The following is a 15,747-nucleotide window of genomic DNA, read 5'->3' as shown; positions in this document are numbered from 1 at the left end:
GGCGATTAACAGTTGAGTTCACAGCACTTGACAGGCAGACGTGACAATCCATCCATTTTTCAGGCCCATAAGTAGACATGACTGGGGAAATCTTATCGCCGAAGCCCAAAAACCCATTCAGATTTCCCTAACATTCCACGCTGTCCCCAAACCCCAAAGTGCTCCAATTGCTGTGGAATCTCAGGTGATTTATATCAGCTTAAGTATAAATCGTAGTTTTAATTAGCCAAAAAATTAACTCGTTCTCTTATACAAACGAAATTTAATTAGTAATGAAAGCTTTTTATGATAAGATGTCTTATGTATCAAGTTATGTATTCATTTGGTGATCAAAAGGAGCAGTGAAATCGTATTTTCTAACATCTGTCCATCTGGCAAAGAAATCAGTTTCACTTGATAATGAACCAAAAAGTTGACACTCACTTCAATCAAAAGTGTTTGCTTAATCTGAGGATGCAGATCCAGATGCAGTGCCAATTCCATCTAATCGAAGATCTCTCGAAAGCGACGGCTTATTTTCCTATCCATGGTTTTCGGTATCCGTATCCTTTGCACTATAGATTGCCAGGCAGATTGCTTGCGTTGTTGTTTGCGTTGTTCAGTCGGTGTCACCAGCACCAATGTTTCTTGTTTGTTTTCCTTTTCTGTGTTTTGGTTTTGTTTTTTGTTTTTTTTTGTGTGTGTGTTTTTTTTTTGGTTGTTCTGTGGTTTGTCGCTCGTGTTTGGTGTTCGCACCGTTGGTTGATCTGATTTTGGTTACAGGTTTCTTATTTTCTCATTTTGGCAGCCGCTCGTTGTCTTCTGGGTTTCGGGTTTGGATTTGTATCTTTATCTCAAATTATGTATCTGTAACTATCAACAGCGCTATCTTATGACCGCAGGTATTTACATACATAAACTGCTGCTTAGGTAGTCAGCCCAGAGGCTTTGACAAACGGTTTATTTTAGCCATAAGCTCGGCCAGATCTGTTCAGATTAGTATCGCGGCAATATGAACTTATGAAATGCCTCTCGCCTAGCGATCACAAAAAAATATATTCAAAAATATTCATGTGGAATTAAGTCGGCCTGGGAAACTTTCAACCTACCAGCTGTCTTACTCTGTCGAACTCTCTTCACACCCCTCCCCGCTGGAACAACACGAATCAGCATCCTTTTTGCCAGTTCACAGGTGTAGCCCCACTTTTAACCCTTTTGCGCCAAAAATGATTCCCTTTACTGCGAAAATCAATGCGGGGGAAGTAAACAGTATTAAGTCCCTAGCTCAAAACCATTATGACCTGAAAAAGTCGAAGCATTTAACGGCAGGATGTCAGAACAGCTTAAGAAATATGAAAATAATTAATATTAATATTAATTTAATATTATTCACATTTATTTTTACCCAAATAGAAGTGCTAAAAATGCATTAAATTAATAGCCTTTTGTTTATGCCATATTTTATTTAAATAGTTTTTTAAAATAAGCTAACCTGTAGTAGGCAGAACAATAATAAAAAAGGTAAAATTATTTATGTTTCCAAAACTCGACACATGAAAGTACAAGTTATGGAAGTTGGACTGTGGCAAAAACTGGCTCACGTATTTAAGACTTCCTTCTTGTTCGCTAGTGTGTGTGAGTGCGTTTGTGCGAGCTGTTTATGCGCAGCAGATGTACAATACCAGCGCGGCCCCAAAGGAGCAGGAGCCAACTTGCCGCGAAAATATATGAGCTCCATATTAATAATTTGCATCTAGATACGAGCAAACTATCTTTCGCAGTTCGCATAGTTCGTGTACTTCTCTTAATTTCCAGCTGCTAATTTATGCAAATTTGGCTCTAGTCCTAGTGCCATCCCACTCGCACACGCACAAGGCGGCTGGCAGTAGGCAGCAGGCGGCAAGCGTATATAACTCAAAAATCGCCAGACAAATCTGCACACATGTTAAGGCCCATAAATAAAGCACATAATCGCAAACGGAACGATCGATGATTGTTGTCACTGCTTGACAGCGGGCGCGGGAAAGGGACGGGGATATAGGGAGTGCGAGTGGCAGCCAGAGTAAGAGTGAGAGGGGGGATCGGACTGGAATGGGAGGGAGCTGAGGCGCAGCGAACAGACAAGCAAAACGCTGGATTGTCTGGCTATGTGTGTGCGTCAAGTGCAGAGAGGCGTGCCGCTGAGAGATTATTGAACGATGCACTCGAGCGGAGCAAACAAAAACAGGAACAACAAAAGTAGCGGGGACTGCAACTGCCACAACAACAACAACCGGTTACCTGCCCTGCACACACAAAAAAACACGCCCCTCTCGCGTTCGATGAGAGAAAGTGTGACAGGCATATTGCTTTGCCAAGCTATACTGTATAGCTGCCTCCCTCTTTCCCGCAGCGAGCACTGCTTGACAGCGCGACCATCTTGTATGTGCCAGCACACTAGCGCACGCACACTGACACACACACACACACGCACACACGTAGGCTGGGCCTCACGCAAACGGGTTTCTGCGGTGCGCTGCGCATGTATTGGTAGTGCGAGAGCAAGCAGCGCCAGTCTTTCCTGTTTTGCGCTCGTGTGTTCGTTCAGTTCGAATTCAACTGTTGACGTGTTTGCAAGCGTGTTATCGGCGTGCGTCCGCTCGTTTCGTTCGTATTTTGCTATCGATTCTCGTCTCGCCGCGACAACAACAAAGAAAGCTCGAAAAACGCGTCGGCAAAAATTTACAGAAAGCGATCAAAGTGTACCAAAAATTAACAACAAATCAAATCATTGAAAAAAAACCCAGTACAAACAAGCAGTGTGATTGAAACAGTGTGCTTAATATGTAAGATCAAAAAAATGTGCGATTACTGATCGATGAAAAACAAATTGAGATCTATGAAAATCAAAAGATTTTAACGCTAGCCGCGCGCAAAATTCATTATCCTTATCGAGCGATCAGCCTTTGTAGCCAATCGTATAAATATAATACAAATTTGCTGACACACGCATACCAAAAATCTGGCACTTGCGCTTATCAGTTTATTGCTATCAACTAAAGCGCGCGGTAGAGGAAAACAAAAATACAAGAAGACATTTAATGAAAAGTGTCTGCTTCTCGTTTTTTTTTAATTTTTTCAATTTTTTTCGTATTTTTTCACTTCACTTATCGCTGCTTCTGCTGCCGATAGATAGATAAATTGATTGAGTTTTCAAGTCAAAAGGCCCTGGTTATTTGCTTTTCTTCCACCTTCGGGAGGTAACAAATTATGTTGCCTTATCGCCGTTCTTTTCGTAGCGCAATTGTCAATTGAACGATAGGCATCTGGGCACCTTAAAGATACAGACCAACGAAAAAACTCGGGTCCAACTTGGCTTGTTTTATTAATAATTTCTCGAAGCCAAAAGCAAACAATGAAGGCAAATAGAAAACAAAAAATACAGAACTCCCGTTGATAATAATCGTTTGGAAAAGAAATCAACGAGTGCAATGCACACAGCTCGCTATACAAACATATATGTGCTATCTATTGCTGATAAGCCCAAAATTCCCCAAAAATTCGGCTACCTGTCTAAATCAATATAGAAGTGTTGTAGTTGTCGTTGTCGTTGTCTCTGCGATACGACTCTTTCGCCTGTCTGCAAGAAACCCACGACAGATGCCAGTTAGCAATTGAAGCTCTTCGATAAACCTCTAAATCGCGTCTAATTGGGCCCACACACAGAAGTCTGGAAAAGATCTGGGAATACAAAGGCACCTGCCTTTTGGGCGCCTGTCTTTTGACAGCCCGCAGATTCGAAATCCACAGGATCTATTGTTTCTCAATGTGTGTAAACATTGTGACAATGCAATTGTTGGGACTACATGTTTATTAGGTCCCCTGGGCGGGATCTTGGTCATCAATCAATCCGATGAATGCAAAAATACTATGCTATAGTATTCGGTTTTATTCGGCTCTTTCATAGTTTTGGCTTTTCTCACACTACACTACACAGAACGTGGAATTCAAAAGTCCAATCGTAAATCAACTCGTAGTTGGTTATCCTGTATAACTGTACCGCAACCATAAAGCCATAAAAACAATTGAACAAAAATGTAAAGCTCGCGATAAGGGAGAGTGAGTGATAACGCCGGCTACCGTTAAAATCTTATCAACAGCAGACACCCAACTTCAGTTGCTAAAGTTGTTCAACATTTTCTTGACTTTCACAGATATATAGAGAGAGATAGGGAGAGAGAGTGAGTTGTTGAGTTGAGTGTTTCCTTTGTATATGAAAAATGCATAGCCATCACTAAACATAAAGAGCTAAAAACAAAAAGGCGAAGAGCACCCGATCGCAGAGGGATACAGAACCGCCCGATTCCTGCCCCCCGGTAGAACAGAAAAACATTCAAGATTATACTCGAAATGGATATGACCTCAACAGCGGAGGCTGCCGCTCGCAGCTGGTACGATAGTCCGCGCTTAGGCGGCGGCGGCGGTGGCGGCGGATCGTCGGGCGGCGGCAATGGGGGCGGCGTATCGCCCCAAACCAACGGCCTTGGCAGCGCCGGGAGCAGCCTGGCCCACAGCCACCACAGCCTCTCCAGCGGCGCCAGCTCGGCGGGCAGCAGCGTGGGCGTGGGAGCAGCCCTCGGCGGCGGCGGCAGCTCCGGACTGGACACCAGCGACATGAGCGCCTTCTACGCGCTGGAGAGCAACGGACACCACCGGCGCTACTATCCCAGCTACCATCAACACAGTAAGTGTAGTTCACAAACATAGTTCACAGGCTTTTGGAGAGAAAAATCATTGGGCTATCTGGACGGTTCAGTTGGGATATATTCCATTAAAATGTAATGATCTCATTCGAATGAAGTAGAGCATTTCAAATATCGAAGTTGGATTGCCAATTAAAATGAGCGGATTATACTGTACAATTTGTACTACACATCCGTTACCACTCCAAACTGCTAAAGTTAGACCTTTTTGGTGTACCTTTCATCTTTAAGCTGTAAATACATTTTAGAAGATATTTTAATATTCATATAATTGCTAATATTTTTGTTTAAACATTATAAATACTTTCTGGCGAAACTTCAGTTTCTACTTAACTCATACTTGATGTTTAATATTTAGGCAGCAACCAACTGAACTGTCAAGAAATCAATGATAAATTTCCAAATATACAATATATTTCAACAATTTTTGGGGGAAAGTGCCGCAGACCTAAACCACCATTTCGATTTATGCTGTATTTAAGTAATTTCTTTCATTTTTTTTGGTTTCGTTACCCCTTGAACATTTGTTCTAATGTCATTTCTAATGCGTTTTTAATGAATGTAGTTTGGCGGGGGTTTGCCGCACTGGTTGGTGTTTTACGGAGTGCGTGGGCGTGCATTACCACCCACCACCACCACCCACCAGAAACCGCCCACAAATCGATTGCTTCGCGCCTTTTTTGTGTTGCTGAGTGAGCGTTTCCTGTGGGCCGCCATCGAAATGGCTCGATGGAAATCGCCGTTGTCCTGCCACTAGATTGTATCCTTGCAACATGAAATTAGGCGTCCAGATAAGGACTAAAACAATTGATGGGAGGGAACAACAAGGGAACTAGAAAAATGCGACCTGAGAACATAGATCATAGACTGATATTAAATAGTACTCAGCATTTATGTACCATTCCGCAATTCTTAAGTCTAAACATAACAAAACGAAAGTTTTAAAAATTGGTCATCTTTTTTCCTGCATTCTTTATAACTCTATTACACTGTACCATTTAATGTTTCTGCCCGGCAACTGAGAATATAAACTCTAAATTTTCTCCTAATTGCCTGAAATTTGTTCCTCGACCCAAAAAAAAAAATGATCTGTGCTCATTAGGCCCAAAAAAAAACTAAGAAGACGACATTATTTTCATTTTTACCAGAGCTCAGGTGTCTGTCTGTGTTTCTGTATGTGTGCGAAGTTCACACGCCTCCAAAAAAAATTCCAGTTCCGCTAAGTTAATTTTCAATTTGAGCCACCGTTGGCGCTGCTTTCTGTTTTCAGTTTTCTGTTTTCAGTGTTCAGTTCAGTTTTCAGTTTTCTGGGCTGCGACGACGACTGTGACTGTGCTGTCACTTTTGACAGTTGATGCCCCAAACCATTTTCACTTGCCACTTAGCCTGGCCCAAGCCCATTGTTGTTGCAGCTTTTGGTCTTTGGTTTTATATATATTTTGTTTATTTTTTTGTTGGTTTGGGTTTTTATATCGGTTTTATTGCGCTTTGCATTTTGACAGTTCCACGTAAACGCAGCGAACACCCAAACGTGACATGCATCAATGCGGCATGGTCGCTGAATTTATTTCCTGCTCTTGGAGTGTGCAAAATTTTAATTTAAAATCCCGTGTGCAGTCGGTAGTAGTGCCGCTGGAATGTCTGTCTGGCTAAGTGAGGCTGTGCAACTGCAAAGTGATCAATCAGATCGCTTGAGGGAGCTGAACGATCATTCGATTCAAACTGAAACGATCCGATCCGATCCAATGCGATGCGATCCTTTTGCATTTATGTTTAATTCATGTTATTTATATGCCGACTTTATTGATGCTTGATTTGATCCATCCAGCGATCCCCCAGTTGCCGCTGTAATTCATTCATGCACTCCGCGTCTGTGGGATTGTGGAATTGTGGGATTCTGGGATTGCGGATGGTGGGATTGCGGATTGGGGATTCAAATCGCTTGACAGACAGTTTGTCTGGGGAGTGGAGTGGCATGTTCGCATCCATAACGAACGGGTACGGACACGGGCACCTGTGGCGAGCGTTGATTTTAAAATTCATTAGTCTGCATATGTCACATCTCGGGGGCTGCCGAAGAAATGGGGGGCTTAAAAGGGGGGCGAAGCCGTAGCAAAAGCCCCCTTGTCGGTCGGCCAATTTAGTTGTCAATTATGAGGGGCTGGAACTTTACTGGCTGTCATTAGTGGCAAATTAAGCAACTAGGGCGGCGCATTAGTTTTTTGGCTTAAACGCAGAACCCAATGCAGTTTTAATGGCCCAAAACAACACACACACACTTAAGAGCTCACATGCTCGTGAGTCGGAAATTTTTATGATAGCCCAAGCCATAAAAACCAACGACAACAAATGTGAAATTTAAATTTCAAAAGCAAACATGCCGAAAATTTTGGCAATAACTTTTGTCTTGTGACTTTAGTGTGTGTGTATGTGGTTTTGTGTTTATCTGGGCTTTTGTTTTATTTTTCTACGTTTTTTCATCTTGACTCGCTTTTTTCACAAACATTTGCGATCAAAAAATATACACACACACACAAGCTCTTGTTTTGGCAGCTCTGTTTCTTTTTTGTTTTGGTATTTCACTATTTGTCATAGCCATGATTATACACTGGCTTTGGTATTTGGATAAAGCAAATAAAGAAGGAGATTGCTATATAATTTAAATATTTAATACTGTGAGCAACCATTAAGATAATCAGCTTTCGATTAGAACTTAAACACCAGCTGTGAAATACATTGTTATTTTGGATAAATTATTAGCTATTTCCCTAATTCTAAGCGTAAATACTTTCGTTTTGAGGACATTTCACCGAATTTATGAGGTTTCAATTAAGCCATTAAAATAACTACCCGAAATTAGAGCATCCCAAATTCGTTGCGTCATTTTTGCTATCTCTTATTTGTCTCGTAAATCCGACGGCTGTTAAAGCTTGAGCATAAAATTTATTTTTAATTACCCCCGTCGAGCGTTTGAATATTTTTGCCTGCAATTCGAACTGCCCGAATATAGCTATTGCACTCGCACCAAGTGTGAGAGGGAGAGGTATATAGATGCCCCGATAGAGATAGCGATATCTGCTGTCCAAGTTTTTGACAATATTTGTGTGTGTCGTGCATTTTCATTTGTTGTTGGCAACTTTTTCTGGCTTATCGGCCGGGCAAAATCGGGCAAATGAAAACTTTTTGCTGGCCGCCCGTTTGTTGCTGCTTCTGTTCATAATTTTTAGCTTTAGCTTTAGCTTTAGCTTTTGCTTTGGCTTCGGACTCAGATTGAGGATTCAGGTTCAACGTCAGCCCGAAAGTTCCCACAGCCACTTAACGCAAATGTCACGCACAGTGGGCTGCCGCTACAAAGGATATCAAATGCGATGCGGGCCCATTGAGTGCGACTTTGTTCCTTTCCTTTCGTGCAGTTCAGCTGAAAAACTCCACTCGACGCAGCTCAACTCGAAACTAGCCTGGCTAGCAGCTACCAGGTGTTGCACTTGAAGCGCTGTCCACTCATAAATTTTCATGTGGCCAGGCCCGAAAGCGCACAAAACAGAGTTTTCCAAGAAATTGCCATGGTTTTGGCCTGGGCTTTGGCTTTTGGTGGGGCTGGGCCGTAATAGTTGTTGTAATTTACCGACTGCAGGCAGCAGGCTTATGGGCCATATAGCGAATATAGCCAAGGCATATACCAGCGATATGGCGATATAGCGACATAGCGTGCCTGGACAGAATCTCGGCGGCAAATCTTAATCCCGGTGCGCAAGTTTTCAGCGAATTGTGTGCGAGTAGATGGCCTATAAAAGTGAGTTATGGTATTGCAATTGAACAGCTGGGCCACCGCTGCGTATGATTGATGTGCACTTTTTGGGTGGCTCACACAAGCCCTTCTTCCTCTCTTCCCTTGTTCCCCTCTACATTTCTACATTTAATTCGCCTTGATTAAAGTGTCTTGCCAAATCATGCCACATCAATTATGACCCAAATTCCTGGAAGCATTCCTTTGCCCAGTGCAATCAGTATCAGTACCAGTACAAGTGGAGTACATCGTACGATCCATTGAGCGGCAAAGTTGAATTGCTGTTTTGTGTTATACATATTGTTCGTTGCATTGACAGTGGCCGGTCATTCATTCCACCGCACATGTTGCTGCTGTGCTTTCGCTGCTGCTGCTGCTGCTGCTGCAACAACTGTTGCTGCTGGCGCGATGTTTTAATTAGTCGTCGCACAGCGAACTGTCTTTGCTTAATTAAATGACATAATTATAAGAATGTGCTTGGGGGAAGGAGGATGGGGGAGAACGGCAGAGCCCAGCCTACGCCAAAATGCCACATGCAACACGTGATGTTGCTGTCGTTGACATTGCCTTGCGATGCTTCAATTAATTTGCACTGCAGCAACAGTTCTTGCCGTTCCTCTGGATGTTGCTGTGGATGTTGCTCTTGGCTGCTTTGCATGCCGCAGAGCCAAAGGTGCCGCCACAATGTGCATTGTCCGCTGCAGCAACAGCAACTGCAGCAGCAGCAGCAGCATTCCCATTGGCAACACGTTTCGCATTCTAATTTGACGTTCGCCGGACTGCGGCTAGTTTGCCTAGTGTGAACAGCTGTCCTTCAATCACTATCAATGTCGCCTGATGTTGCAATGTTGCCGTGTTGCTTTTGCTATTGCCGTTGCCGTTGCCGTTGCTGTTGCCGTTGCCGTGTTGCTGCTGCATCAATCTGGCCAAGATGGCGACTGCCAGTTGTGCTCCTTTAAAGCTCGCCGCTCGCTGCTTCTGGCGAACTGGGCCGGAAGTCTTGGCTGCCGAGAATCCAGGGCCTGTCATTTGTCAGCCGCGATTTCCAGGAACGCGACACATATATATGTATATATATATGGATGTATATATATAGCGATGAATACGAATATGGTTATGTATGCCTTGTGATGTGGCATCATCAATAAGACGGCTACCGACCGGGCCTCGTTATTAATTTGTTAAATCAAAAAACAGCTTCACTGCGATTTATATCAGAAGGCGAGACAAAAGCTTACGCACGGCAGCAACATGTTGCCGTTGTTGCTGTTGCTGTTGCTGCTGTTGTTGTGATTTGTCTAACACAGCGAGCGGTCAGTTGGCCATACAAAGAGAGTCCCGGACAGGGGCATTCATTAATTTTGCAGCACCAGCAGCAGCAGCAACAGGAGTAGCAGATGCAACAGCAGCGGCAGCAACATGTTGCCGGTTTGGGGCTTTGCGAGCACCCTAGGCACGATTTGTGAATGCAATTACAATATTGAATATTAGCGCATTGTTGCTGCCCCCGCTGTCAATGCAACAGCAGCAGTAGGAGCAGCAGCAGGAGCAACTGCTGCAACGACGGCGGCAACATTTGTGTGCTGCTGCTGATAAATTGTGGCTAATACATTTGTGCAGCCGTGTTTGGCTTGTGGTCCCATTGCAGTGTCAAGTTTACAAATGACTTTGCGACATTTGGCTGTGCCGATCTTTAGCGCTGATCTCGCCGGGATAAGCAAATCAAACTCGAACTGGCATTCTGGGCTTATTAATCAGACACACAGAGTCATTGTACTCCACGGCAAATTGCTTCCTAGAAAGGCAAGGTTTTGCCTATCGAAATAGAACAATCTTACCAAGAACTCCGATATCGGACCACCTGTAATGGGCTCTAACAAATGATGCCGCTCTAATTAACATTTGTCAATGTTATTGCCGTGTTCGAGGAGCAGTCGAAATTTGTGCGACAAACCAGTTTGTGAGAATCGCAAAAATCAACCATAAGAGCAATAAAGTAACCAAAACAAAAAAAAAGTGATTCCCTTGCGCGGATCACAGAAATATGTGTCGCAAGAGACGCCGCCAAAAATTTGTTGGCAATGCGCGTGCAGCATTCAAGATCCGAAGGAGCAACATCACGATTCTCGATTCGTTTGCAGCCTTTTTTGGGGGCCTGGGCCCAAAAACTGTTTAGCATAATTTTTAGCTGGGGCATCCTCTCATCGCCATCGCCATCGCCATCATCTTTTGTTGGCGGCGCGTGTGTTTAATAAAATATTTTATTAATATGCGAATATGCTAGCAGTAGTGGACACAACAGCAGCAGCAGCCCAAGCAGCAGCAGCAACTTGGATACAAGACTCCCAGACTCGAGGTCGCATCAATTGAATTTCTCGAGCTTGCGAGACTTATGAATTTATGCAACGTTTTGCCCGCTTCAGTTGCGCTTTTTTCACTTTTCTGACCCATTGTCTTTGTGTGGCTCGCTGGCTCACTGAATCGCTGGCCTGCTGGCTGTTTGGCCCTTTGTTGTGATAAATGTCAACGCGTTCTTATTTATGACATGTGAGGCAGCGCCCGCCGGTGGTCCAATCCCGATCCCAGCAGCAGGAGCAGCAAAAGTCACTGGGAAAAAAAAACGATGAAGCGAAACAGCAAGAGCAACTTCTCAGCGAGGAACTGAAAACACTTCGCGCAATCACTTCAAACGCTGCCTTTGAGTGACCAAATTTGGTTTTGTCACATAAAAACTTGTCAATTTTAATGATTTCGCTGACGCTTCGAACTGTCATAAGTGCGCACGCAGGCATTTCTGGACAGGATTCATACTACTTGAGGCGCATCCTTTTTGGCTGGCAATGTGGAAATGGTGTTCGCTCATTAGCCGAAAGTCGGCGAAAAAGCTAAACTGTCAAGCGGCTTGACTGACTGGCTGACAGGCTGCCGTTGCATTTACATTTGCATAAGTTGCAGTTGAAGTTGCAGTTGAAGTTAAAACTAAAGCTAAAGTTGGCATTGCGTGGCCAGGATTCCAGTTCAATGCACGCGCCTTTTTGTGCCGCTGCAGCCGCATTATTAGCATTTTTGTATATTTTTTATTTGTGTACCTTTTTTTTTTTACGACGCTCACCCACCACCAGCAACTGCAAATGGCCACAAAAATGGCGCACTTCAGACCCAGCCCAACTTGCAACTCCCATTGCCGCGCTGGTTGTTGTCAACGTGTTTTCCCATTTCCCTGCCTTTATTTTGTTGTATATATATTTTTTTTGTGGCAACCACATTGTGGCACGTATGCAAAAGCTGGGCCAGGCCACGTAATTCACACGTTGGCCCAAACAAGCTGGTTAACTGGTTAGCTCTCATTGTTTTCCTCTTTGGTACTCCTTATTTTTTTTGTTTTTGAGAGAGAGAAATTCCCGTCCCATCGCAGCAGCTTTGGCCTGGTAATACGTCAATTATAAAGCAATTAATAAGCCAGAGAATTCCTCAATGGAAAAAAAGATGTGTAATAAAAAACATATATTTTCCAGGGCGGTGCGTTGTGCAACGGCATAACTTACAAGTCGCTGCTGCTGCCGCTGCAGCTACTTGAGTTATTAAACGCATTATCATAAATGCAATTGACAACTTATGACTAATGATAAGCTGGCATGCAACGCTGATCCGGGGGCTGCAAATAAAGTGTTAATAATATAGATGGCAGCGGCGGTGCAGTTTGCGCTTAATAATGCAGCCTGCCTCTGTCAGTCACTCACTCACTCACTGGGCCATTCCGTCAGTCCATCAGTCCGTCAGTCTGTCAGTCTTTCAGGCAGTCAGGCAGTCCTGCGGGCAATCTCGCAGTCAGTCAGTCGGAGTCACGCAACTGCAGAAAGCAAAGAAATAATTAAAACAAACAAGCGCGCAAAATGCTAAGCAGTCGAGAGACCCAAGTTTCAGCTTCAATTTTGAGCTTCAACTTCGGCTACTGTTGGAGGTGCACTGAAAAAAAAGTCCCATATGAATGGAATTAACTTTGCTGGTCTTAAACTCACTAAGAAAAACTAGTTTCATACTTTAAAATCCTTTATTGGGTGATTGGGCGAGATATAGTTCTGCTTAGGTATTTTCAGTAGCTTGCTGAGATCAATTTTCTCCAAGAAACTCTGTCCGCAGTTAGCATTTATTCTCCCTGTGCACATCTATAACTATCAAGGTGTCTTCGAGCAGCCAAAACTGACCTACCTGCCGAGCTCTCGATCTCGCTGCCGGTTGGCGGTGGTGGCTGAAACTGGAATCCGTTATAGTTTATGGCCCGTTGTCGGTTGTTGGTTGTTGGTTGCTGTTTAGTTGTTGCTGCCACCGCTGCATGCTTAAACAATTTCCAATTTTGGAGCAGGTGTAACAGCGCCGCCGAGAGACACTTGACCGCATTTTGGAGCCACGCGCCTACAACAGCAACATCAAATCGCCCGTTGAGCAGGTGAAAAGAAAAGTCCTTGTTTCTCGAGGGTAGCTCTGGCTATAAATTAAGCCACCGCCTGCAGACATTGTGCCATCGAGGGGTCACGAAGGAGGGCGCTCCTTCTGCAAGAGCGGCAGGATTGCCTCGTCCTGGCCGCTCGCATGATTGATTGTTGCTGCTCCTTGCTGGCAGGAAGCAGCTGAATCAGCCAAATCGTCAGCTGAATCGTAAGAGTAACCGAGTTAAATCCACTGACAACTCACACAAGTTGCCCGGCAAACGGTTAAAGAGTCTCGTTTCACTCATTTGCGGATTTGATTTCCATCGATTGATAAGAACGCCCAGCATCTCGCACCCCTAATCCAATCCCATCCAATCCATTTCTGCCTGTTCTGCCGGCATTGGTGTGAATTTAATTTACCAAAGAGACAGAGAACGGAAAATCCTTTTTGGACCTTATCTAGATGGGCCTGCCACTGCCAGCACCACCCTGCTCTGCTTTGTTGTCCTCTCACATTGAAATTTAAATGATGCTGATGCGATGGCCGAAATGATAACTTGGCCGGCAGCTGATGCATTTCACTAATTGAAGCCATTTCATCTCGCTGCTTTTCTCTTTGGCTTTCTGGTCTTTTGCTCTTCTGGTCTCCTGGTCTTCAGGCTTCACCTGTTTGGCTGTCATCTTCAAATGTCCAACACGTCCGGCTAAGTGCACACGAACCAGCCTACGTATTTATCTATACATACATACTGGTACATATCCGTATATTTGTATCTGTACATTCAGATACATTAATTATGTCATTCACGTCGTCGTCAAGCGTCAGCTTCGATTGCAATTAAAAGGCGCTTTAAGCCGGGGATTTCGGGCTCGGGCTCGCTTTTGGTTTCGGAATACGGTTTTCGAACCTGGCTTAGATGGACAGGCGCTGAGAGCGTTGAGCGCTGTCAAACGCTTTTAAAACGCCACAGAAATGTCCAAGAGAGAGGCGAGCGGGCCAAAAGAGAGCGGCGGCTTTTAAGGCTTTGATCTGTCAGTTTGAAGAAATCAAGCGCAGGCCAAAAGCTTCAAAATGTGGTTTTTTAACCGCTTTTGTGGCTCTTGCTGTTTTTGTTGCTGTGTAGAACGTGTCAGCCTGTTTTTTGTATTTTTTTTTTTTTGTTATTTTGGCCTGGAGACGACCAAGGGCAGCGTTTTCCACCAGCACGAGCTTTGCATACCGCCAGAGCAACAACAATACAACATTGGCAGCACAAAAATGTCGTTCTTTTTGTTTCGAGTTTGCAACTTTAATTGCTGTGTACTCAGCTTGATTTATTAGCGAATTGTTTTATACGACCAACAGCCACAGTAAACCGAAAAAAAAAACAGGAGTAAGAAACGAGTAATCTGTGAGTCATATATACGAGAATACAATATAAGTTGCCATATAGCTTGGATTAACATTAACAGCCCGCTGATATCGCCAACACCATCGGCTGGCAAATTGAAAGTTTCGCCATGCCAATTAAAGAACGCATCGGACATTGATTTGGCAACGGGCTGAAAGATGCAACCATCCTCCTTCGACTATATAATTTAGCATGACCAATGGTATTATTTCCCTCGATCTTGCCAAATTACATACAATCGATACGAACCGCACCAAACCGAACCAAATCGATCCGATGACGACTTCATATATGGGCGATCTTGGGCATCTTTGTGTCGTTGGCGCAAAAGTGTGAACTCGGCAGCGCAGATCGGGAAAAGCAATAACCACATTTGATTGAGGCATTGCACTGGGAAAAGTCTGTCCAAGATGCCAAGATGCCAAGATGCCAAACATGCTGCAGTCGTTCCGGTGGTGATGCGTCTGCTTCTGATGCTGCTGCAGCAGCTAATTTCTATAATCAGGCACACGTACATATAATATCGCCACTAAAGCACTGTTATTAGGATAATCAAATGGATATTATCGCAGACAGCGATCCGACCAAAGCAGCGATACAACGAACCATCGATCGGGTTCATGTATGCTTGCCTTCTACCGATCACTGAATACCCTTTCTTGAGGTGGCAGTTACCATTTTCTGGCATAATTTCAGAAAAAGCTACTAATTATGCTGATCTTAATGCTTGATTATAATTCAGAAAATGGCATGATCAAATCACTTAGTTATGATTTTTTGATGTTAGAGCATTCCCCATTCCTCCAACCCCTTGCTATTTAAAGTTACCTCTCGACTCTCGTCTTGATTTGGCCTAATCCATCTCGGCGTGCAATGAACTGACCTACTGTTGGCCAACCAGCCTGCAACGCTGATGTTGCTGCCGTAGATGTTGCTGCCGCTGCTGCTGCTGCATAATCAAAAATAATTCCACATACAAACAAGCCCCGAGGGCCACTGGGACTTGCGACTCTTTGGGGAGCTGCAGCCAATATTAATGATAATAATAAGAATAAGTGCGCCCCAAACAATTGCAACGTGCCTGCCCCCTTTGGGTAGTACCCCTGCCCACCACCACCCCTCCCCCCTCATGGAAACTACAAAAAACACCCGCTGCGAGGATATGGGGATCTGTCGGATCCGTCGATCGGACGACTGGGATAGGATAGGATAGGATCGGATCGGATCGATGGAGTAACCGGCAGCATTGGCGCACATAAATCTCACTTGGTGTCTGCTAAATTATACACTGCCAGACATTTAGGCTACACTTTTAGCCCGGCCAAAAGCCGAGGTGAGCCGGCCCGAGCCGTTGATCGATCTTTTTAGCTCTGGGACAAAAGTTTAACGCGATTGTTTATGATACAAATTAAACAATT

General features: G+C 44.1%; 1 protein-coding gene across 2 annotated transcripts in view; it reads left to right on the top strand.

Annotated features, from left to right (window-relative positions):
• The first annotated feature begins 2,561 nt into the window (after positions 1–2,561).
• LOC6536171 (GATA-binding factor C) overlaps positions 2,562–15,747 on the top strand; it is a 36,213-nt gene continuing 23,027 nt past the window's right edge. Inside the window, exons 1-2 of one of the 2 annotated variants that reach the window (XM_002096726.3) lie at positions 2,562–2,804; positions 4,173–4,702. In XM_002096726.3, the coding sequence (XP_002096762.3) occupies positions 4,369–4,702 (334 nt within the window). In that variant the 5' untranslated portion in view covers positions 2,562–2,804; positions 4,173–4,368. The remainder of the gene's footprint in view (positions 2,805–4,172; positions 4,703–15,747) is intronic. The other variant, XM_039375673.2, reaches the window with a different exon arrangement.

This window comes from Drosophila yakuba, chromosome 3R (assembly GCF_016746365.2).
Source record: "Drosophila yakuba strain Tai18E2 chromosome 3R, Prin_Dyak_Tai18E2_2.1, whole genome shotgun sequence".
Taxonomy (NCBI): domain Eukaryota; kingdom Metazoa; phylum Arthropoda; class Insecta; order Diptera; family Drosophilidae; genus Drosophila; species Drosophila yakuba.
The sequence above is the reverse complement of the archived record's forward strand: the minus strand, read 5'-3'. Positions and strand labels throughout refer to the sequence as shown.